Raw genomic sequence first — 25879 nt, forward strand, 5'->3', positions numbered from 1 at the left:
TGTTCAACTTGTAGCCAAGCATCTCACTGATCACTGCTGCCGTATTGTAGATCAGCTTGTTAGTGTCGGTAATCGTGGTTGTAGGTATTGTCCGTAGTGCTGCATTAACATCATCTAGCAGACCTTCTGAGGGTACTTCACGTAATCTTGGTAACCGGCTACGGGGGATCCAGGTTTCAAGCTTGGCCATGATCCTATTTTTCAGGTCAGTTCCTCTCGCACTCAACGGTCCTTCTCCTATCGCACTTGGGGCTATGTACCCAATCTTGGGTGGGGGCGATGATATCTCCCCCCTGACCTGGCGTCCTGACTCCTCCTTGCCGTAGCATTTGTGTTGTACCTCGTCAATCTCTAGCTGTGAGAGCAGTCCCTTCTAGCTGTGAGAGCAGTCCCTTCTTCAGCACCCTGAGGCTGTACGCTAAGCGGAAGGAAGGGGGCCGGGGACTGGTGAGTGTCAGCACCACAGTCCAGGATGAGACAACGAACATCCAAGAATACATTGGGAAGATGGCCCCAACTGACCGAGTGCTCAGTGAATACCTCAGGCAGCAGAAACCCAAGAAAGAGGAGGGAGACAAGGAACCATCATAGAAGGACAGGCCCCTGCACGGTATGTACCACCGGCAGATAGAGGAGGTGACTGATATCCAGAAATCCTACCAGTGGCTGGACAAAGCTGGACTGAAAGACAGCACAGAGGCACTAATCATGGCAGCACAAGAACAAGCTCTGAGCACAAGATCCATAGAGGCTGGGGTCTATCACACCAGGCAAGACCCCAGGTGCAGGCTGTGTAAAGATGCCCCAGAGACAATCCAGCACATAACAGCAGGGTGCAAGATGCTAGCAGGCAAGGCATACATGGAACGCCATAACCAAGTGGCCGGCATAGTGTACAGGAACATCTGTGCCGAGTATAACCTGGAAGTCCCGAGGTCAAAATGGGAGATGCCCCCAAGGGTGGTGGAGAATGACCGAGCTAAGATCCTGTGGGACTTCCAGATACAGACGGACAAAATGGTGGTGGCTAACCAACCGGACATAGTGGTGGTAGACAAACAGAAGAAGACGGCCGTAGTGATCGATGTAGCGGTTCCGAATGACAGCAATATCAGGAAGAAGGAACACGAGAAGCTGGAGAAATACCAAGGGCTCAGAGAAGAGCTCGAGAGGATGTGGAGGGTGAAGGTAACGGTGGTCCCCGTGGTAATCGGAGCACTAGGTGCGGTGACTCCCAAGCTAGGCGAGTGGCTCCAGCAGATCCCGGGAACAACATCGGAGATCTCTGTCCAGAAGAGCGCAGTCCTGGGAACAGCTAAGATACTGCGCAGGACCCTCAAGCTCCCAGGCCTCTGGTAGAGGACCCGAGCTTGAAGGATAAACCGCCCGCAGGGGCGTGCTGGGTGTTTTTATATATATATATATATATATATATATATATATATATATATACACTCAACAAAAATATAAACGCAACACTTTTGTTACTGCTCCCATTCCCCATGGGATGGACGTAGAGACCTAAAATTCATTCCAGATACACAATATAACCATCCCTCCCAAACAGTGGTCACAAATCAGTCCAAATGTGTGGTAGTGGGCACATCTGCTATATTGAGATAATCCATCCCACCTCACAGGTGTGCCACATCAGGATGCTGATCTGACATCATGAGTAGTGCACAGGTGTACCTCAGACTGCCCACAACAAAAGGCCACCCTGGAATGTGCAGTTTTGTCTCACAGCAAAATGCCACAGATGCCACAAGCAATGAGGGAGCGTGCAATTGGCATGCTGACAGCAGGAATGTCAACCAGATCTGTCGCCCGTGCATTGAATGTTCATTTCTCAACCATAAGCCGTCTCCACAGGCGTTTCAGAGAATATGGCAGCACATCCAACCGGCCTCACAACCGCAGACCTCGTGTAACCACACCAGCCCAGGACCTCCACATCCAGCAGGTTCACCTCCAAGATCGTCTGAGACCAGCCACCCAGACAGCTGCTGGAACAATTGGTTTGCACAACCAAACAATTTCTGCACAAACTGTCAGAAACCGTCTCAGGGACGCTCAACTGCATGCCCGTCGTCCTCATCGGGGTCTTGACCTGACTCCAGCTCGTCGCCGTAACAGACTTGTGTGGGAAAATGCTCACATTCGATGGCGTCTGGCACGTTGGAGAGGTGTGCGCTTCACAGATGAATCATGGTTCACATTGTTCAGGGCAGATGGCAGCTGGGAATGTTCCAGTTCTTGCATGGCCAGCATACTCACCGGACATGTCACCCATTGAGCATGTTCGGGATGTGCTTGACCGGCGTATACGACAGCGTGTACCAGTTCCCACGAATATCCAACAACCTCGCACAGCCATTGAAGTGGAGTGGACCAACATTCCACAGGCCACAATTGACAATCTGATAGACTCCATGCGACGATGTGTTGCACTGCATGAGGCAAATGGTGGTCACACCAGATACTGACCGGTTCTGGGTCCCCAGACCCCCAATAGCACAAAAAACTGCACATTCCAGGGTGGCCTTTTGTTGTGGGCAGTCTGAGGTACACCTGTGCACTACTCATGATGTCAGATCAGCATCCTGATGTGGCACACCTGTGAGGTGGGATGGATTATCTCAATATAGCAGATGTGCCCACTACCACACATTTGGACTGATTTGTGACCACTGTTTGGGAGGGATGGTTATATTGTGTATCTGGAATGAATTTTAGGTCTCTACGTCCATCCCATGGGTAATGGGAGCAGTAACAAAGGTGTTGCGTTTATATTTTTGTTGAGTGTATATATATATATGTGTATATGGGATTGGAAAAGTTACTTTACAAAATGTGAGCTGTGAGTTTGAAAGCTGTAGGTTCTGGAAGCTTCAAAGAGAGGCATTATTGGTGGGATAACTGAAAATATAGGTTCCAGAACTTGTAAAGCTTTCTGCCAAGAAATGATATTATTTCCACAGCTTATGTCATCATGTCAGACCTGCTGAACATTATTTCTTATTTAATAGAACTGTTATCTCTGGCGCCAAAGGACATCTTATGTCATGGTGCTTGTACCATAATGGACTCCTTGTATTTCTAATACCTCAGTTTCCCTTCAGTGCTTCCCTGTCTGCTTCCCTGCTTGTTTTTCCTTCACTTTTTCCCCAGTTTTATTTCAAAAATTCAAAAATCTTATTGCTGTCATCAGTTTCACCTGCTCCTATTAGTTCTGCTCTTTGTTTAGTCCTGTTTCTCTCTCATTCTGTCTGTTTGTCTTATTTACACTTCACTCTTCCTTTTGTTTACCCTCACCCTCTGGACCAGCACTTTCAGTTGCAAAGTGATTGCACAGGTTGCCTAGTGGGAGGCGACTTGAAGGCTTGCAAATAGTTACAATTTATAATTTAATTTGTTGCACTTGCAGAAAGATAACCAACATATTGCAACCAATCAGAATTAGTCTTTCCTACAGAACACAATGTGATGTTCTTTATTGTGAGGGTTTTTTTTATCCGTATGTAGAGGGTAACAGATTTGCAGTAGACTTGCAACAGATTTATCACACTTAATCAGACAAAGGAGTGCATGTAATTGCCTGCCTAACTCCATTCAAACACAAATAAACAGCAGGCTGACTCTGTCTAATTGCCACTTTATCACAAGTTACAAAGTTACTTTGAAGATGGCATGTGACCGTGACCAGTCTCAGACTTGGCTACCATCTTTGAAGCAACCAAATGAGTGACAGCAAGATCATAACTACACTGGTCATACTTTTTATTTGATAAATATTCTTCTTCTGTTTGCATTAAGGTCATTTTAAAATACACATACCACACTGGCTGCAACCAGATTCATTGAACAAAATGACAATACCTTGACACCTTGAGATGTGAAAATGCCCAGCACCGCAGCTGCAGTTTGATTCCAGCTAGTGACTTGTGCTGCCATTCCTTCAAATTTCTAATCTGCCTCTTTGCTGTTTATGAAGCAAAGAGGAAAGACAAAAGTGCAAAAAACCCAGAGAAACGCAAACCCGAATCTGACTTTGTGGTCTTTACTAATTCATTCTCACATCAAATATGCAGAAATAGTTTTCCTCTTTCAGTATGAAACAGGGGTTTTCTCTAATGTTGTCTTTCCTCTGCAATATAAAAGGCTTTGAGGCAGCTGCTTTTATAACATCGTGCTATAGAAATAAAACTGAGCTGAATTAATTTGAAAAGTATGGAAAACAGACTATTCGAGTTTAGCTGCTTCACCTTGGGGCTTTCAGTCACTCTGAAAAAAAAGTGTAGGTCTAATCAGTGCTTCAGTCAAAAATATACAAGAGCCACTTTATTAGGTACACCTCTTCAAAAGCTCATTAATGCAAATATTTAATCAGCCAATCAGATCACGGTGACTCAGTGCATTTAGGAATGCAGGCATGGCCAAGATGACCTGATGAACTTCAGACAAAGCATTAGAGCATAAGATAATTTAAGTGACTTAGAATACGGCTGTTACTGGCAGACGGCCTAGTCTCAGTATTTTTGAGAAGTTTGAGTAGTTTTGATGTGCACTGAATGGTGTATGAATGAAGTCTGAATGATAAAGTCTATCTATCTATGCATCTGCAGCAGCTGAAGACCACACCAGGTGTCAGACAAGAACAGGAAACTGAGACCACAATTCACACAGGCTCAACAAAAGTTTGTAGTAGGAAGTTAGAGAAAATGTCACCTGGTTTAATGATTCTCATTTTCTGCAGCAACGTTTGGATTGTAAGATTGTCACACTTTGGCATAAACAACATGACAGCCTCAATCCAACCTGCCTCGTATCAGTGGTTCAGGCTGGTTATGATGTAATGTTGTGTGTTTATTGGCACATTTTGGGCCCTTTAGTACAAATAGTGCACTGAGCCTTGTTGCTGACCATGTCCAGCCCTTTCTGACCACAGCTGCTTTCAGCAGAATAATGAACCATATCACAAACCTCCAGTCACCTCAAACTGGAATCTTGAACATGACTGCACTGTATTCAAATGGCCTCTGCAGTCACCAGAGCATCTTTGAGATGTGGTGAAACAAGGGATTCACATCATGGCTTTGATATACAATCTGCAGCAACTCTGCTTTCATGTCAATATGGATCAAAATCTCTGAGAAATATTTCCAGTGTGTGTGTCCCTGTGGCAAAATATTTTCCCGATGACAATCACCAGCTCCACCAGGTATTTGTGCATCTGTCTGTTGCGATCTCATCACAGAAATAATCTTGAGTTATTTTTACATTCTTTGTCAGTCTAACTGTGAAATTTGCAACTAATGGGCTGCTTCTACAGACTTCCATTATACTGTAATCTAGTCACCCACCCAGTACCCAGTCCTACACTTGTACTTCATATATTCCTGTGCTAAAAAATGTTAGGATGTCTCTTCTCTTCAGATTTTAATTCCTTTGAATATTATCTTTGTTTTTGTTTTTTCTTCTTTTTTCATTTTTCTGCTGCACAGTCCAATCCCCCTGCTCCCCGAAACAAGCTAAGTCTTATCTCACATACATACAGACAAACACAAAAACACACTTAAAAAGATTAGCTGTACTTCCTGTTTATGCCCTGAACCCCCAAACACAGAGAGGATCTGTGTTTGGGGGTTCAGAGCAGAAACAGATAATCTGCCTTGAAACATAAATGTCTTCTGTGTAGGTTGTGATGAGCCCCACTGACAGGCACTTTTATTTGATGTACAATTAGAGAAAGCATTTATTTGATTGGATTGTAATCCCCTATTGTGAGAGTAAAGGAGCCACAAGCTATTTTTAGGTCTATTTGAGAATTTGACAGAGCTTTAGACAGAAGGCTGATGGGAAAGAAAAAGGCTGCATTTTGTTTACGGATCCCATTAAAGCTGCTTGTTGACCGAAGCAACTTTACTGTAAATGAATGCTTAGGTTTCCTGTAAATGCTTTAATAAATTAATGACAACAAACATGAATACACACACACAGGAACACAAATACTTCCTCTGCACGAGGGATATAATAAATATAGCAACTAAGTTATTGTTTTCTCTTTTGGTTTAAATTCTCTTATATAGTAACAGCACAGCATCACCAGAAAAACAACTGTAAAGGGGTTCAAATGGCCAGTGTTTATGTAGTATGTGGTGTTATTTAGAAATTTAGAGTAAGCGAGAGACACTGTATTGCCTTTGCCAAGTATTTGCTTATCTGCCTTCACATGCATATGAACTTGAGTGACATCACATTCTTAATCCATGGGGTTTAATATGATGTCAGCTCACCCTTTGCAGCTATAACAGCTTCAACTCTTCTGGGAAAGGATTTCCACCAAGTTTAGGAGCGCGTTGAAATTTTTGTCCATTTTTCCAGAATGACATTTGTGAGGTCAGACACCAATGTTGGATAATCATCCATGTCTTTATGGACATTATTTTGTGCACTGGTGTGCAGTCATGTTGGAACAGGAAGGGTCCATCCCCAAACTGGTCCCACAAAGTTGGGAGCATGAAATTGCCAAAAATGTCTTGTTATGCTGAAGCATTAAGAGTTTCTTTTACTGGAACTAAGGTGACTGAGGGCAGCTCGTGAAAAACAAGCCAATGCTGTAATGCCTCCACCATCAAACTTTAGACTTGGCACAATGCAGTCAGACAAATACCATTCTCCTGGCAACTGCCAAATCCAGACTAATCCAATGGATTGCCAGACAGAAAAGTGTGATTCGTCATTTCAGAGAGCACATCTCTGAGAGCGCACCACTGCAACTGACGTTTGGTTTAGATGCAACTGCTCGGCCCACTCCATGAAGCTCTCTACGCACTCTTCTCGAGCTGATCGGAAGGTCACGTGAAGTTTGAAGGTCGCCCTGTGATTTTACGTGGCCTGCCACTTCTTGGCTGAGTTGCGATCGCTCCCAATCGCTTCAACACTAACAGATGACTATAGAATAGTCAGCAGTCTGTAGTGAGCACAAGTTGCACAAGTAGCATCCTACCAGAGTACCGTGCTGGAATGCACTAAGCTCCTGAGAGCGAAGATGAATATTAATATAACCAGGTTAAATTTTGATATGGCTTTAAGCTATACATCATACATATGTATGGTACTTTGAGTAGCAGGTGGATGCTGACACAGGAGACTGCAGGCCAATCACTTTCTGTCTGCTATGCTTTACCTCAGGCGATATGAGCCACTGAACTAAATCTCTCGACCTTGTTCATTTTGGAGCGCTTTGGAGCCTTGAAAGGAGTAAAATATCTGAGAAAATAATATGATCTGCTGTGCAGTTAACTGTGCCAACAGACCAGGAGGGCTGCACTTCAGTTAGTGAATTTCTGGTATTTTATTTGTAGGCATCTAGCTGGCCCTATGTTATGAGTTAGCTTCTGCTACCTAATATTTGGACTGCAGCTTCTTATCCATTTATGGCTACTTGTTAAATGTTAAATTCAGAGGGCTCATATTTGCTTTTGGGAGTCACTGGCAATCAGCAAATTTTAATGCACATGACTATGGTTTGATATATGAACAAGTAAACAGCTTTTGCTTACTATACTTATTCCTTTTATTATAGTGGCAGCTAAAAGTTTCCCCTTCAGTAGAAGTGATGCAGAGCTAAGTGCATCGTTTTGTGTTTTGTGTTTTGTGTGTCTCTCCTCTCTGAGTCAGCTGCAGTACAGGGTAGAAATGAAAAGATGATATTCACGTGTAAGGCGTATATAGCTGGATGAAGCTAGAACTGATAGTTCACAGGACAAATCTGAGGGGCAATGAGTGAGTAAAAAACAAGGTTCTGTAACACAAATTAAAGCTGCACCCACACTGGAAGCAATTCTCAGTAATAGTATTCTCAGATACCAGAAACTGAATGATGTTCGGCGATTGAACCTGGTACAGGTTAAATAACTGCTGCCATCCAAGATAAACATTTCTCAACTTTCAGGTGAGACCTTGAAATGACTACCAATAACATCACCATGTACCAGTGACTGACATGTATGCTGAATATAGAATAGACAATTGCCTACTAATTAGGTAACTTTCAGCTTCAAAGCAGTGTGCAAGGAGTGGATCACTTCCAGTGTAGATGCAGCTTCCGCCCCCCCCCCCACACACACACACACACACACACACACTCCAGAGACATGAATGCATTCCCAAGGCGTTTCCACCCAAATTTATCAATCACAGCTCAGTAGAATTCAATTTTTATTCATTCATCCAAAAGATTTCAACACTAATGGTCTAAATCTCAAAGTACTGCTTAGGAAGGTAGCTAGATGAGTACACAGTGTTTTTCTTTCTAGTTTTTATTCAGTTTCATGCATGTTTTTACCTTTAATTTATGGTGGAAAAAAACTACTTTAGTCACTCGTGTTGTATGAATGAGGAGTTCTTAGGAAAGCTAAGACCCACAACTTGCACAGCCACTTTGAACAGGAACAATCACACATCCATTTGGTGAGTGTATTCTTCTTGCTGTGCTCTTTTCAAAAAGGAACTTTATTGCTCCTGCATGTGTTTAGGAGACATCTCTACCCAAAACAGTTACACTCTATCCAGACAGAAGCAAATGTAAAATCAGTGCAAAGACACATTAAAGCAGGAGTACCATCAAGAGTGTGCTAATATAACTTTTCACTCATTTAGCAGAAAAACAAACGCATCATTTCTTTTGAAAATTTTACAATAACACTTTTGCTGAAGCCTCTGACTGATTTGCTTCCACAATGTTTTTCCAGCTCTTCCCCAATAAACTTAGGAATTTAAATATGGAGACTGCTGGTCTTTCCATCCAGTGTTTCAGGTTATTATCTCGCTATACACTAAACTCCTGGCTAGCCAGTCTTACTCGCTTTGTTATTGCCCGTTTCCTCACCATTCTAGCAATACACACAACTACTTCCTGCAATGCATTATAATCCTCATTATTGCAGAGAGTGTAGTACAATTTTATCAAATACAACCAGAGGGTTTTTCATTCTCCTGTGGGAATTATTGCGATCGCTTTCAAATTGTTATTATTTGATATTGTTATGAATGCAGTAGGTTTCCTGGAAATAAGGTCTGTTTTCTGAAAATTCAGACGATTTTTAGTTTTTGATGACAGCCTTTATTAAACAGTACAAGGGTAAGCACTTTATCACTTAGCCAATATGCAGTTTAGGGTTAAAGGCTGAACTTCAATAAAACTGGGAAAATATTGGTATGAATAATAATGCTTTACATGGCTAATATAAGCATCATTTTCTCAATTTGATGAAAACAGCAACCTTATGTCTTTGTACTGAGTATACATACAGGATTCTCTCTGCATGACGTCACACTGGGTCAAGGGGAGGAGACACACTGACCTGCTCCGTGAGACGCCGTGTCCTCAGGAAGAAACCCAAAAGACATCCAATGACCACAGCCATCACTGACATGATGAGGAGCCCGTTCTGCTTGCAAACATTCTTCACCCTCACCCACACTGCATCCAAAGCCATGGCCATTGTGAGTCACCTGTCGTCTGTCCTCTCAGCAATCCATAAATATGGCCCAACCAAAGCTTTAAACTCCAGGTGTAAGAATGAAGGAAAAATATCCACTCCTCTGCGACGTTTTAAAGCACCTTTGGGCTCAGCATTCCTCTTGTCTTTACGCTGCAGCAATCTGCACTAAGCTAAGAGGATCCTCTCACTTTCCAGGCATGTCCTCCCATCCTGCCCCACCCATCAGCATCCCTGTGTGGGCTGACCCACTGTGAGTGGGTGGGAACAGCTGGCAACCATGTCACAGGGGGTTAAAGATTCCCAATCCTGTTATAGTGCAACTGTATTAAATAGGTCTGAAGCTGGATTAAAAGTCCATGAACAATTTGACAAAGGTTAGCAGAGTAACCTTACGGACCCTCTGAGAAAACAGGGGGATATGTCTCACACACAGTGGTCATAGAACTGCTTTTTGAAAACTTTATGTTGGCTAAATCAGCAAAGCAGAATTCATGATGATCCTGGGGTTTGCAACCCAGTATCACCAAGAACAATGCTCATACAGGATTTTGGACAATTTGCTTCCAAACCTTGTCACCATTTTACTATACCCAAATAAGATCTTCCTCAACCTTAAACAAATTCAATGAAGATGTTTTAATTAACAATTTTCACTATTTGGGCATTTGTGCCATTTGTGTCAGTAAATGAACTACACTAATCTCTCATATCATCTAACAATGTTATTTCAGTTCCCTGAGGTTTGTGGGCATCCATTTATATACCACTCTCTTAAGGTCTTAAGCATCTCAGTCAGGTTTAGGTCTGGACGTCTGACTGGTCCATTGGAACATCTTGATTCTTCAGTCATTCTGTTCTGCTGTGCTTTGGATTATTGTCCTGTTTCATGACCCAGCTTTGGCCTAGTTTTAGCAGACCGACAGATGGCCTCATATTCGACTCTAGAATACTTTTGTAAACAGTGGAGTTTATGGTTCAACTCAGCGACTGCCCAAATCATCAGCCCTCCAACACCCTACTTGGCAGCTGGTAGGACATATGGTAAATGGAGTGATTCTTATATAGCGCTTTTCTACTCTCCTGGAGTACTCAAAGTGCTCTATACAACATGCCTCATTCACCCATTCACACCCACTTCTATACACAAGTGCAAACTAACCTGCATTCACACTCCGATGAACGCATCGGAGGACAATTTGGGTTAGTATCTTGCCCAAGGATACTTGACATGCAGACTGGGGAAGCCAAGGATCGAACCACCGACCTTGCGATCAGTAGCTGATCTGCTCTACCACCTCAGCCACAGCCACCCAATCTCATCTGTCCTGATGTCTTCTGGTTTCTTCAGATACAGCTTTGCCACTCTTAGCCATGCTGCCACGTTCCTTTTTAGAGAGAATAGGCTTTCTCCTGGCAACCTTTCCAAACATACCACATCATACGTATTCAGTTTCCTCTTAACTGTATGTTACTTCTAAGATGCTAAATGAGGCCTGTAGAGTTGAGACATATTTGTCTTGAATGTTTTCCACTTATTAATAATCATTCTCACTGGAGAATCGTGGACTAAATTGTTTGGAAATGATCTTATAGGCCTTCACAGACTGATGGGCTGCAGCACTTGCTTCTTAAAATCACTACTGATCTCTTTTCTCCTTGGCATTGTTTTAACGCACACCTGAATGCTGGAGCTCAGAAAACTGCCAAAACATCTGCTTTTATAGAGGTTTCACACTTTAGATGCCGATGAGCATTTAATCAAGTGCATTTGATTATCAGCTCTTGTCGCTAGTTACTTAATTTCCTGAGAGCAGAAGGGGTGTAATTAGTTTTTCACGCACTGCTTTTAGCTTAGTTTTTGTTAAATAAATAATTATATCATGTGATAAGTCATGTTTTGTAGCTTATCTGAGGTTATATTTACCTCATTTTATTTTTTTTTCTTGTCCTGATAAGTAAAACCTTAAGCTCTAAAGAGGGTATACTTAATTTGTTTTTCTACCATTGCTTGTGTTTGACATATTATATATTATATATGTGTTTGGATATTTAAGAAAATAAAAAGACATTTCTTCATTACCTGCCTGTTGGAAGGAAACAAGAAGTAAAGAAAAGATGCAAGCAAGTGTAGAAATTGAAGCGAGATGTTAACATAGACAAAGCGTGCACACTAAAGAAGGTGTTGTACCAAGAAGAGATACCTAAATCAAGGCAGGCGATCACAGTGGAGTGAAACACACAAGGACAGGAAGTGAAGACTTTACCAAAACCAAGTGAGGTGAGTGAGTCAAAACAAAAGTAAAAGGAAAGCAAAAAGGAAATGAAACAAAGAAGAAGATGACCTTGGGAGCAGGATCAGGTGTGATAGTCTAATCCTCAGGATAACAGCTGCGATTTGCTACTTAACCTTCTCTTAGAAAAAATTACTTTGACATGATTAAGAACAAAGAGAAACTATTTTGTTTAAAATCCACATCTCATTCTTTCATATATAATACATTCTGAATATATACTATATACCCCTCATTAAATTACAATTCAAGTGAAATTAATTTCTAACCTCTTTTTTATCTCTCGAGCCATGCCAGGCAACTTCTGGTGAAGCACAGAATGAATTTTGAGAAACAGTTAAATGAGGCATATAATTCAAGTTCATACAGAGGTCATGTTCAGCTATTATCTCCTCAAGTTTTCCGACATGGCTGTCATCTTCACTCTTCTCATGCAAGTACATGGAGCACTTCTATCCTATTTTAAAATCGGGGTATATTTTTGATTATTTCTATTTAATACAACCCTCTCTGAAGGGATAACTTGATTGAAAAAGTCACACTATTGTGACTTTGGCCCTGTCTGCTTTCACTGAAGGTGATAATCTGAAGAGCTGCTTATTGTGTTGTTGGTTTGCTTCTCTGGTCATCATTCAAATTCAAAATTCAATGAGAAAAACAAGTGACTAGGATGACTATAGAACTGGTGAATAGGTCTAGCAGGCAGACAAACCAAGGGCAGTTTATGTAACTGTGTCCGTGCTTTGCAGATGAAGTACTTCATGGTATGGTATATCTGTCATTTAAATAGGTCTGTCATATTATTACGTAAACCTGGAAATAATCAGAAAGTTTAGATTCATAAACAAAAGAAGGAGAAATATTTCTGATTCTCTGCTGCATTTCTAGGCCATCAATAAGCAGATGTGTGACACTGGTCATGTCTCAGTCAATTTTACTAACAGCTGCATTTCCACGAGTTATACATTTCCTCTGAAGCAGCATTGAGATGATAATCAGGTGGATTTAAACGACTCATCAGAGGCTTGCTGGGGGAAATCAATCTGCAGCTTAGCTCACCTGTGGCTTGTTAAAAAATAAAAAGTTTTACTGCCGAATGTTGGTTTGAATGACACTTTGAATGAACATTTTCTCTCATTGGTTATGTGACTTACTTTGTCAGCTCATATTAAAAAGGTGGCACACAAAGGATGGCGCTCACCTAGATCTAGCACTTGCACGGCACAAAGGTCTGTTCAATGCACCATGATTTCATGCCGCAAAAAAGGAGAAATAGTTTTGCTATGCTCTGTTGGAACTGAATGCATTCGTGTTGCAAATACAACCTCATTTACAAGCACATTAGAGATTTAGTACCACCGCTACAGTGGGAAAAAGAACTGAAGTGTTTTTGTTTTTCTGAGTACAGGGTAGCAGAGGCTAGACTGAAGGTTTCCAAGGTGGCAGATTAAAAACACACAATGTGGAACTGTTGTACCATAAAAAGGCCAAGTACAGTTTGCTGAAGGTAAAAGAGCTTGTTAGCCAGTTCTGCTCTGAGAGCACGAAGGTCAAGAAATATATAAAGGTCTTTGATGTTTTGCATATTCACAACTATATGCATGTGTTTCTTCTGTATTTAAGTGTGTTTTAAGGTTATGGGGAATAAAAGTAACCTTGACAGGTGTTTATCAGATGCCTCTTGCTCTGGCTTTTCAAGTTGAAATTGGCTGAAGGATCTCCAGTCTCTTTACATCACACAGAGCCATGAGAAAAAACTGTTGGAAACAAAGCATTAAGAGCACCCTCAAACCTGTTGTTGTTGTTGTTATTATTATTATTTTACTTACTTTACTTCACATTTAAAATCCTGCCATGTTTGATGTATAAAATCACCACTGTAACTGTATGTATAGAAATAGAAATTATAGAAATTAATTTAAAAAAATCAAGCTCCTTTGACTACGATGACCTGGATGACTGAGAACCTTCACAGACATAATAAAAAAAATATTCTATCTTTCTTTAATAGCAATGAAGGTATAGCATATACAGCCAAGGCACTAATTAGTTTCAAGAAACAAGTTGGAAACTATGAATGCTTCGTATCAGCCACAATTAACGATCTGAGTTTTAAGTGACAGGAAGAGATCATTAAAGATTGGTAGTGACACACCTGACAGCAGGAAGTCCTTCCTGTCAGCGTTAAAGCTGACAGATTTGAGAGAACTAGAATAAAATTCAATTAATAAAGCGTCTTTTCAGATTCCAGAAATGTTTTGATGCACTGATGATGACAGAATGAGTCGTTTGTCTCATTTTTAATTATTGTAAGTGTGATTCCACAGTTTGGGATAAACATCAGGATTTGTCTTATTTGGTCTTTGTCTGAATAAACATAAACTGTTAACATGCCTGATCTGTGTATTTTATTTTTGTAACATACAATTTCAAAATTTACAACATTGTTTTGTCATATGCTTTTTTGTCAAACATGTCGTCATATGGAGCTGCACCACCATGCTGCTATTTACATATAGATCTAGATATATATAGATCTGGCTCTAAATAAATAGGTATAAAAATATAGATTTTCTGTTTGTCTATCACATACTCAAGAAGCTATTTATAAATAACTTTGGATATGTAGTCGACTTCAGTTAATCCATCGATGTATGTGAGTGATGTGGGTCAAACACCAGTTGCATAAAATTACTAGTCAGGAAGCATAATTCAGTGGGAAATGAAATGGGATTAATGCATTTATACAACATTATGGTGACAGGTTAATTGCTATTGACTTCTGTCCCATAATTTGGGATGACTCATTTCCGAGCATCCTGTTTGTGTTTTCATTTTATTCTACAGAACAAAGCGCATTCAAAGAGGCCATGGATAATGAGCTTTGGGGCTTAAGCTTATTTTTTGATATTTTGGACTTTACCCTACAAAGGTATGGTACCACTAAAGTGATGTTACTCTGTATTGTGGAGGTTTAACAGAGCTGGGTAGCCACATGCACAATTCTTCCATATTAAATTTTTGCCAAGCTTTTCTTAAAATATAAAGCTGTATTCAACTATTTCTATAATCAAAAACTGCAGTTCACCTTCTGTAGTCTGCTCAGGCTGAATCAAACAAAATTGTACCAGATTCCAGACAGAGCGGAAACTTCTTTTGTTCTCAAAGAATATTCTGTAATTTCAATTATGTGATAAAATTATGTTTTATCTCAGAGGACTGCAGCTTACAAAAGACCCTGTAAAGGTAGGAATCTTAGCCAATAATGAACGTTGTATGGAAAAGATATGGGACTGGTCACATTTGTCACATTTGGTAAGTATCCCATTTCCATTACCTGTGGGTGCTATATGCCTGCCCAATACACCTGACCTTTAACACAGAGTTGGGATTAAGGAATATGACAAAAATCACTCAGGAATAATAACTCATTCCATGTAGTTTACTGTATGTGCAGAGATTAAGTGTTTTGGCCACTGGTTAGTTAATTATTTTGTCACTTGGGAGGGAAACTGGCAACAGCTAATCCACTGGGTGTCTGGTTCAGAAGTGCAAGTGATTAATTTGAAAATAATTTGTTTCCTGTTCAAACAACAAAGCACTTTTAGAGATAGAAGGTGGTTGACTAAGGTGTATTGTGACAGTTTGTCAGTAAGGTTAAATGTTAAAAGTGTTCTGGTGTCCAGTAAAGAACATTTTTACTGTTAACTGGTGTTGATCCAGAAAGCTGCAGCTGTGTGAAATAGCAGTCTCGTTACTTGAAAGTAACGAAGAGCAGTAAGCCTTATTTTTTATTGGTTTTGGTGACACACCCATCCGTTTCTAGTAAGAGGAGAACTCTGATAACTTTGTGATAATAAAAGCTAAAATTTAAACACATAAGAAGGCAGCCATGAACAGTGATAGATGATGCATACAATGTACAAGCACGACACACTGTAAAATGTGCTGTGTATTTTACAGTTTTGTACTGTTCTTCTAGAATATCATTAAATTCACATAAATAGACTGATTTTACATGTAAATTAACATAAAATCACTGTAAATGTAATAAAACATAATTTTCTTGTTTTTTAAATGCATCTGTCTGTACATATGCATATTTAGATTGTTAAAATACTTTCACAAATGTATCATAATTTCACAAATATTTGTCCGTTATTTGAAAGATTGAACTGTTAAATTCAAATGTAATGCTTTGGAAAAATATATAAAATGATTCTTATAAACTTTTTTTACATCAAATAATAATAATTATTATTGTTGTTATTTAGGGCAATCGTGGCTCAAGTGTTGGCAGTTCGCCTTGCAATCAGAAGGTTGCCGGGTCGAGCCCCGGCTCGGACACTCTCGGTCATTATGTCTTTAGGCAAGACTCTTCACCTGCTGGCGATGGCCAGAGGGGAATTGTAAAGCGCTTTGAGGGTCTCAAAAAGCGCGATATGAATGCAATCCGTTATTATTTAAACCAACTGTTAAATGTATATTTCTGTACATTTAAGTATTATTATTCATATTGCTGCATTCATTGATCTTGATTATAGGTAATTTCATTGTTTAATCGCATTAAAATGTACCTAATTTAATGTTTAAAATCCCATGTAAAATTAGGGCAACAAACTGTATTGTCATTACTGAAAATAACCGTATTTCAGAAAGTTATTTTCTGTTATTTTATGGTATTATTTTGGCGCCCCAGCTGCTGGAATATTACTGCTTTTTTAGGATTTTTTTTTTACGGTGCAGTGCTTTGGTCAAGGTTTGGTGTATTTTATACAGAAAAGGGTACAATCTGATAAATTAGCTTTTTAACAGAACTATTCGCTGAGCTAAGAGCCCACTTAGTTTTCTTACCTATACTTGTACTGAGAAACGAAGAAGTTAAATCAAGCCAGTGTTCACAGATAAATGATTTTGAATGTGCAGTCATTTAAAAATAATGTGATAGTCTAAAAGGCTTAGTTTGCCTCTCTGCTTACATCAGTCAAAACAAAAATACATGTATTGCGGCTTCATTACATTGCCCGCTATTAGAATAGATTTTCAGATAGTTATATAGTGTTGGTTTACCTGAGGCTCCAGGTCCTCCACTCTCGTAACATTATTCTTACAAAGCTGTTGGAAATCCAGGCTGCCGGCAGTAATCGAACAAGAAGCATTTTAGCTTATTTTTGTATAATTGTTGTCTCAATTGTTTTACAACTAAATTAACCAAATTGTTGTTTTTTGCTTAATCAGTTGCACTGTAAGAAGCATGCTATATAAACATAATTCCTTAAAAAGACAGTATTAAAGTCTAAATGTAATTTAGTAATCGTAACAGAGCAGTAACAACGTATCTTCTTCTCTGTCTTGGTATATTTTTTTCAAAATGTGACATCTTTCTTTTAAAAATCACCTCAGGATGACCTCAGTGCTGCCGTTTCTGGGTTATGTATCTAAAAGGCAGCATGGAATTGCTTTGAATGGAATTTGCTCTCGCTTTGAAGACACACTCCCGCTGTGTGTTTGCACAACTCCAGCCCCAAACTTCTGTCTGCTGCAGAGATTTGTTTTAATTTATTTATTTCCCCCCGGTAGGAGTTTTAATTTTTTTGTTGGCCCAAAGCTTGAGTGATTCAGGTCGCTTTGTCCATCACAGTCTGTCCTCGTGACGTGGCCATGTGTGCGGTAGTCAGGGCACACAGAATCAGCTGCCAGCTGAATTCTCCCTATTTTGCTGTACATTCCTCGTGGGTACACCGTGATGAAGAACCTTATGGGAAAAAATGTTGCAGATGAGAAGAGATGCAGTGTTTATGCATAACTAGACTCATTTCCCCTCCTTTCTTATTTGTGGAACACATGAAGGCTCATGAATGAATTTGAGTGCTTTGGCGTGTTGTCTATGTGTGCCAGGGAAGAGCTCCATATGTGTGAGTAAAGTATGTGCTCATGCTGGAATCACATGTTTTGCCAGACTCCATGGTCACTAATCCCCCCTTTTTTGCCAATATTTCCACTCTATCTGGTTTCATCAGGCAGGGATTACACAGGATTAGACAACCTCCCAGAAGCTGACATGCATTCATTCATTAAAAACCCAAATGGCATTGCTCACTCAGCTCTAATTCAACCAAAATGCACCAATTACAACACAACCACTGGCGTTTATTGCTGTAAAAATGTCTGTAAAATAATTTATATGACGTGGCTGCTTTGACAGGATTGCTGTGTTATGTGCTCTGTGTTTACGTAACATAGCGGTGAGGACAGCATGATGTCACCAGAATGGGGGTGGTATTGAAGTTGTAGTTTAGCTACCTTCACTTGCCCTTTACCTCAGAGCTGCAGCCAATGAGTGTGCAGGGCTTTATCCCTCTGGCAGGCTTCTTCTCTGTGCAGATGAAATAATCTGAGACTGGAAGACACTCTCAGATTTTGACTGTAGGTCACAATTTATTTATGCTTGATGCCCGAATGGCTTTACAAGGATCAATAAACAGTAAAAGGACATTTTAATCTTAAATGTTCTGATTGCATGCCCATTTCTAGCCAATCAAAAATTATATGAGCATTTTGATTTTGATGACGGGGGCAGAGTGACACAGTTTGGATTCAAACTGGGCTCAGTCATGATTTTTTAATTTTTTTCTTATTAAGCCAGGCTCCCATTGTGCTCTGCTGAGGCTCATTAGGCATCTGTCATTTAGGCGTCTGTCATCTGCACACCAGATGATGGACAGCTCTGTCCTCCCCACCATTTCACAGGCTTGCAGACTAAAAGAGTCCTTTTCAGTCTGTTTCCATTTTCTTCAAATTAGTGATAACTTTCAGATTCTCCTTGAATGCCAAAGGGACTTTTTTGATGAACAGCTTAATGTATCCAGTGGCTGTATATAAAAATGCCCACTAAGACATTTGTTAACCTCTGTTTTGAAGGCTTGAGCTGAGCCTTTTAACCCACGGCCATCTCTTGAAACCAAACAAGGACCCTGCAGTCCTATATGGTAGCAACTTGTCTATCAGAAGGTGTCCACGTCTGCTTTCAAATGTGACCATAATTTATCAGCACGCTATTAAATGCAACTTTCACAATGACAAATATTACGTACCCTCAATAAAAGTGTTGGATGAGTGCTTTTTTTTCCTCTTGAGAGCTCCTCAGTCTGGCACTGGCTTGCTGACATGCTCACTCAATAGTCATCACTACGGCCGGAACCCAAGCTCTTGACAAATACCATTTAAAAAAAAAAATAGAGAAATCCAAGTTTGCAAAGAGATTTTATACAACATCACTATAACATATGTTTATACAAGATGCTTAATACACGGTATGGCCCTCTCTGAAAGCTTTGTACATAGACTGCATAAGTCTCTGGATCTGAAACAGTCACAGGGCAGGGTGTTGCAGCAAGGATGGCAAAAATACAGGCTGGAGTTCTTCATTTCAGTCAGATGATCACCAACAACAGATCAGAGATGGAGTTGTGATGGAGGTAGCAATGATGAGAGTGTTGTGCATACACTTTTTGTAGATGAAGCCACTAGCTTGAGAACGCAGTAAACAGAAAGCAAAAATTCTGAGATGAACAATGAGTTAAATCAAATGAAAACATATCCATCCTTTTCCACTTATTTGGGGCCGGGTCACAGGGGCAGCAGCCTAAGCTGAGAAGACCAGACCTCCCTCTCCCCGGCCACCTCCTCCAGCTTGTCTTGGGGAACACCAAGGCATTCTCAGGCCAGCTGAGAGATATAATCTCTCCAGCGTGTCCTGGGTCTGCCTCAGGGTCTCCTCCTGGTGGGACATGCCCAGAACACCTCACCCAGGAGGCGCCCAGGAGGCATCCTTGTCAGATGCCCGAACCACCTCAACTGGCTTCTTTTGATGTGGAGGAGCAGCGGCTCCACTCTGAGCCCCTCCCAGATGGCAGAACTCCTCACCCTATCTCTGGGGGAGAAGACAGCCACCCTTTAGAGGAAGTTCTTTTCTGCCACTTGTATCCATGATCTTGTACTTTCGGTCACTACCCACAGCTTGTGACCATAGGTGAGGGACATAGATCGCTTTTACACTCAGCTCTTTGTTCACCACAATGGACCCGTACAGCGTCTGCATCACTGCAGTCGCAGCACCAATCCATCTGTCGATCTCCCGTTCCCTTCTTGCATCTGATAGAAGTTTTCGAAGAGATTAAAATGATGTACTGAGAAGTGGATTTAACGCAAAGTCTGAAAATGTATTGCACAAGGTAAAATTTGAGGGTTTTTTTTTTTTTAAACTAGTATATACATTATTGCATCGTGGCTTAAGAGTTGGGAGTTCACCTTGTAATCGGAAGGTTGCCGGTTCGAGCCCCGGCTGGGACAGTCTCAGTCGTTGTGTCCTTGGTTTGGGCAAGACACTTCATCTGTTGCCTACTGATGGTGGTCAGAGGGCCCGGTGGCACCAGTGTTCGGCAGCCTCTGTCAGTGTGCCCCAGGGTGGCTGTGCCTACAATGTAGCTTGCCATCACCAGTGTTTGAATGGGTGGATGACTGAATGTGTAAAGCGCTTTGGGGTCCTTAGGGACTAGTAAAGCGCTATACAAATACAGGCCATTTACCATTTCATACTAACCAAACCAGTAAAAACACCTGAACCTGCTTCAAAATCCTCTGTAACGTTATTGCTGCGTACAGATAGGTTTATTGTATGCAGGGAAAGGGAAAAGCCCTTTTTTTGTTGCTTAGTTCAGTTTTCCACTTTTTCTTCTATTGTTTTCTAAGGGTCTGTAAGTCAAAAACGTCCTCTTTAGCTGTCTCTTCTTGTTTGTCATCCAACATGAACTGTATACAAATAATTGACACCATGTTTGTCATCTGTCGTTTCCACCTTAGTGTTTTGAAATGGGATGTGTTGACTACTGAGTTAATCTGACTCAGAAACCAGACTAGTGACTTGGTAATCACTAAGTATCCCCATTCTAAATCGTCCTCTGCTTTTTGTGTTCTCTGACTCTAATGGGACTATGATTTACATCATGTTGTGTCCAGTAAAACTCGGCCCTACTGTAGCGACTGAGAGCCTGAACTGACCTGGAAAGTCTTAAATCAAGCGTGAAGTAGGGTCATTTTCACCTAAACTATAAAATTGACCTTCCTTTTTGCCATTAGAAAAAATGTAGTTTTAAGACACATGCAGAGATGGGCAGTAACGCGTTACTGTAATCTGATTACTTTTTTCAGGTAACAAGTTTTACTATTGCAAAAACGGTAATTAGATTACCGTTACTTTCCCGTAGGAACGCTGCGTTACTAAAACCGTGATTTTTTTGCGAGAATGTCTCATGACAATGACGTAAGCGAGTGCGACGTTCGTGACAACAGCTGTGTGCAGATCAACAATGGATAATATATCGAGTGCGGGAGAGAGTATGAGCGTGCAGCGTTTAAAGCTTGGAAGTACTGACCTTACTTTGAGTTTGATTCCATAAAAAGTGACAAAAACATTAGTGTCTGTTGTGCGTGGGAATAAAACTTCTTTTTAAAGCGAAAAAACCCCCTAAACTTCCAAGCAAGCACCGGGAGTGCGCTACCACATAATGGGAAACTCACAGAGAAACTCGCGGATTCTTCAACTGACCGCTGCGGCACACCTGCACCAGAGCACACCTCCGCCTACCCTACTCCTGCTTTACAGGTGAAAATAGAGCAACAGGACCGCTAGTCTTTGATGTTATTTATTTTCTGCTGTTTTACTTGCATCTATTTGAAAGAGTGATTGTAAATACACACAAAAAAATATTTTATGTGCTGGAATGTGCAGAAAATAAGTTTAAATGTTAAACAAATTTCTTCAAGTCAGAAAATGTTGCATATAATTACATTTTTGCTTGATGCATAAAGTTAAAACTAATAAAACAAGTTTTAAAAAGAGACTTTTCCATTTGATTACATTTTGTATGATGGATTATGTAGAAAAAGTAGAATTGGGCTGAAAGATCTATCGCTTTATCACCTATTCAGGTTGTAAATCGTGTTTTTAAAAAGTAACTAAGTAATTAATTACTTTCAAAAATAAGTAATCAGTAAAGTAACGGGATTACTTTTTTGGGGGAGTAATCGGTAATTAGTTACTGATTACTTTTTTCAAGTCACTTGACCAACACTGGACACATGGGCTTTGCTTTTCAGTAGCTGTAAACAGTTTCCACACTAATCTGTCAAGAAATGGTGCATCATCCTTCTGCTTGCCAGGATGATTACGAACAGCACTTTAGAAGCACCAAATAATGGTCACTGAGAACAAAGAAGATAATACGCCTGAAGAACAGTGTGCTCAGATAAGGTGTGTGCACATACAGATCTGATACCACTGCAAGTGCATTAATTTATTTTTTCCACTAAATGACACAATGTCCTCGTGAATGCCACTGTCATATAATCAGCAGGTTTCAATGCACCTGCTTTTTAAAACGAAAGAAGCTGTGATGTAAATGTTAACATACAGTCAAAAAGGAATGACACATATGTTCCTCCTCCACATTTTTACAGCACATTAAACATTATGTAACAATTACTGTGACACATAAAATATCATGTGAAATACTCAAAGACGACAGCTAAATACAGCTTCTAGTTGCAGACAAAGGAGGATCAGAGATGAATTACAATGTAGAATACAACACCCCATAGCTATCGTCCATGTCTTTCTATTGCTGTGCTTTATTCTGCAGCTGTTCATCAGAGTGTTACATGAACTACACCTTTGCACCTGCATGCTCAGCTGTAAAAACTCCTGTATTCCTGCAGTCTCCTTTTCACTCAGCAACAAGATTTTCAGTTTCTTCTGTTCCTTATATAAACTGCCACATATCCATACAAGCTCAAACTGAATTACTACAGTGTATTTTATTATATCTCTTTGAAAATAAATTAGTTTTTGTCTTATTTATAACTTATTGTTCTCTCCACTACTTAATCACAGTATTTGAGCCAGGACTGTGACAAGAACCACAGCTACAGCCAGGTCACAAAAAGCAGAACACTAAGTCAGAAAAAGACAAACAAAATGTGATTCAGACAAAAGTTCCAAAATAATTATAAGCAGCGGGGCATTCGTGTGTCACTGTGTCATTCCTTGAACTTCTCAAGCCACAAGAAACCAGAAGTGAGTCACTTTGTGAGCAAGATGTTGTCGGAATGATGAGGAGGAGCAGGAAGACATCTGTACTGTGGCTTTTTTTTTAAAATAATAAAGTATGATGTTATTTAGTCGTCATAAAACACAGATAAAAAGAAGTTGTATTTGTTCCCATCCATTGGTGAAGTGTGTAGCAGAGCATGATAATCCACTTTAAGTGTTGTAACATAACAAGTGAAGCAAGCAGCAACTGCTGGTGCTGAAAAATGAAATGCCAAAAAATTTGGGGTTATTCAGCCACTTAAGGCCGACTCCAAAAGTGAGTCAATCTCCACATTTGCTACCATTCATACATCCAAATCTGATCACTTCTGGCCTCTCAAAAAAGAGGGTAATGTCCATGAACCAGTTAGTTACCTCATAATGGCTAAAATGTCCATCTTGTACATAGAGTCTGTGGAGTGAACATACAGAACAAACAGTCAGTGAGTGAAATGTGAAATTGATATGAGTATCGTTGCACTCATATCAATATTGAACAGTTCGATACAGTGCTTTCGGTTCGGTACGCATATTTATCGAACAATACAAAATTTTTAATTTATTTTATCAACTTTCCTTCTGACGATGCTGTCTGTGTTGAGCGCTCAGTGGATCTGCGCTCGACAGTGCAGCCTAGGCGGAGTAGTCGAACGCACATTCACTGAGCGCAGGGCAAGCTAGGAGACAGAAGTTAAGCTCTCCTTGCAACATGGCAAATTGAACCTCCCCCACCCTCATTCAGATCTGGCATTTGGAACTAGTTTGGTTTTCATGTGACGTATGACCCTGAAGGTAAGCGCGTCATGGACAAAAGTAAAACAGTATGTCGGATGTGCCATGCAATGCTCAATTACATGGGTGGGAACTACTGCGTTAGCGCAGTTAGCTCGTTAACGTGTTGGCCATCCAGCCCCACGCACTGGGCGATCCGCGGTAGCTCGTTAACGGAGATTTGCCGTGTTGTGGCGTTAACGTCATTTCAACGAGATTAACGCTGACAGCACTAGTGGGAACACAACGAATATGACTGCACATTTACGCCGACAAACTCCGAGTGCAAAGACACGTGGAAGCCGACAAAAACAACAAGCACGCATGCTACAAACTTTACCCGAGTCATTTAGACAGCCATTAGCACATGATTCTCCTTATGGGGACCTGATATGTTTAATATGCTGCTGAGAATATAGCCCAGAAGAAGCGTATAGTATAGCTTTTATTTTGGAAAGAGCCATTTCTCTGTAATAAACTCTCTTTTCCAAAGATGAGTGATTTCTTGATCAGATAGATTTATTTTTTTTATTACTTTGTTGTTTCAGCAACATTAAATTTAAAAACTGTACTTTTGAGTTAAAATATATATTTATAATTTTAATAAATGACAAATGAAAAAGGCATGAACATTTTTTTGTATCGAAAAAAATATCGAACCGTGACACCAAAATGAATATATATATATATATATATATATATATATATATATATATATATATATATATATATATATATATATATATACACAGTGGGGCAAAAAAGTAATTAGTCAGCCACCGATTGTGCAAGTTCCCCCACCTAAAATGATGACAGAGGTCAGTAATTTGCACCAGACGTACACTTCAACTGTGAGAGACAGAATGTGAAAAAAAAATCCATGAATTCACATGGTAGGATTTGTAAAGAATTTATTTGTAAATCAGGGTGGAAAATAAGTATTTGGTCAATAACAAAAATACAACTCAATACTTTGTAACATAACCTTTGTTGGCAATAACAGAGGTCAAACGTTTACTATAGGTCTTTACCAGGTTTGCACACACAGTAGCTGGTATTTTGGCCCAGTCCTCCATGCAGATCTTCTCGAGAGCAGTGATGTTTTGGGTCTGTCGCCGAGCAACACGGACTTTCAACTCCCGCCACAGATTTTCTATGGGGTTGAGGTCTGGAGACTGGCTAGGCCACTCCAGGACTTTCAAATGCTTCTTACGGAGCCACTCCTTTGTTGCCCGGGCGGTGTGTTTTGGATCATTGTCATGTTGGAAGACCCAGCCTCGTTTCATCTTCAAAGTTCTCACTGATGGAAGGAGGTTTTGGCTCAAAATCTCACGATACATGGCCCCATTCATTCTGTCCTTAACACGGATCAGTCGTCCTGTCCCCTTGGCAGAAAAACAGCCCCATAGCATGATGTTTCCACCCCCATGCTTCACAGTAGGTATGGTGTTCTTGGGATGCAACTCAGTATTCTTCTTCCTCCAAACACGACGAGTTGAGTTTATACCAAAAAGTTCTACTTTGGTTTCATCTGACCACATGACATTCTCTCAATCCTCTGCTGTATCATCCATGTGCTCTCTGGCAAACTTCAGACGGGCCTGGACATGCACTGGCTTCAGCAGCGGAACACGTCTGGCACTGCGGGATTTGATTCCCTGCCGTTGTAGTGTGTTACTGATGGTGACCTTTGTTACTTTGGTCCCAGCTCTCTGCAGGTCATTCACCAGGTCCCCCCGTGTGGTTCTGGGATCTTTGCTCACCGTTCTCATGATCATTTTGACCCCACGGGATGAGATCTTGCGTGGAGCCCCAGATCGAGGAAGATTATCAGTGGTCTTGTATGTCTTCCATTTTCTGATGATTGCTCCCACAGTTGATTTTTTCACACCAAGCTGCTTGCCTATTGTAGATTCACTCTTCCCAGTCTGGTGCAGGTCTACAATACTTTTCCTGGTGTCCTTCGAAAGCTCTTTGGTCTTGGCCATGGCGGAGTTTGGAGTCTGACTGTTTGAGGCTGTGGACAGGTGTCTTTTATACAGATGATGAGTTCAAACAGGTGCCATTCATACAGGTAACGAGTGGGGGACAGAAAAGCTTCTTACAGACGACGTTACAGGTCTGTGAGAGCCAGAGATTTTCCTGGTTTGAGGTGGCCA

General features: G+C 40.6%; 1 protein-coding gene across 1 annotated transcript in view; it reads right to left on the reverse strand.

Annotated features, from left to right (window-relative positions):
* slc1a7b (solute carrier family 1 member 7b) overlaps positions 1 to 9667 on the reverse strand; it is a 46635-nt gene extending 36968 nt beyond the window's left edge. The window contains exon 1 of the mRNA XM_026159730.1: positions 9369 to 9667. Coding sequence (XP_026015515.1) covers positions 9369 to 9509 — 141 coding nt within the window. The 5' untranslated portion in view covers positions 9510 to 9667. The remainder of the gene's footprint in view (positions 1 to 9368) is intronic.
* Between the last annotated feature and the right edge of the window lie 16212 nt (positions 9668 to 25879).

This window comes from Astatotilapia calliptera, chromosome 23, assembly GCF_900246225.1.
Source record: "Astatotilapia calliptera chromosome 23, fAstCal1.2, whole genome shotgun sequence".
NCBI classification, from domain to species: domain Eukaryota; kingdom Metazoa; phylum Chordata; class Actinopteri; order Cichliformes; family Cichlidae; genus Astatotilapia; species Astatotilapia calliptera.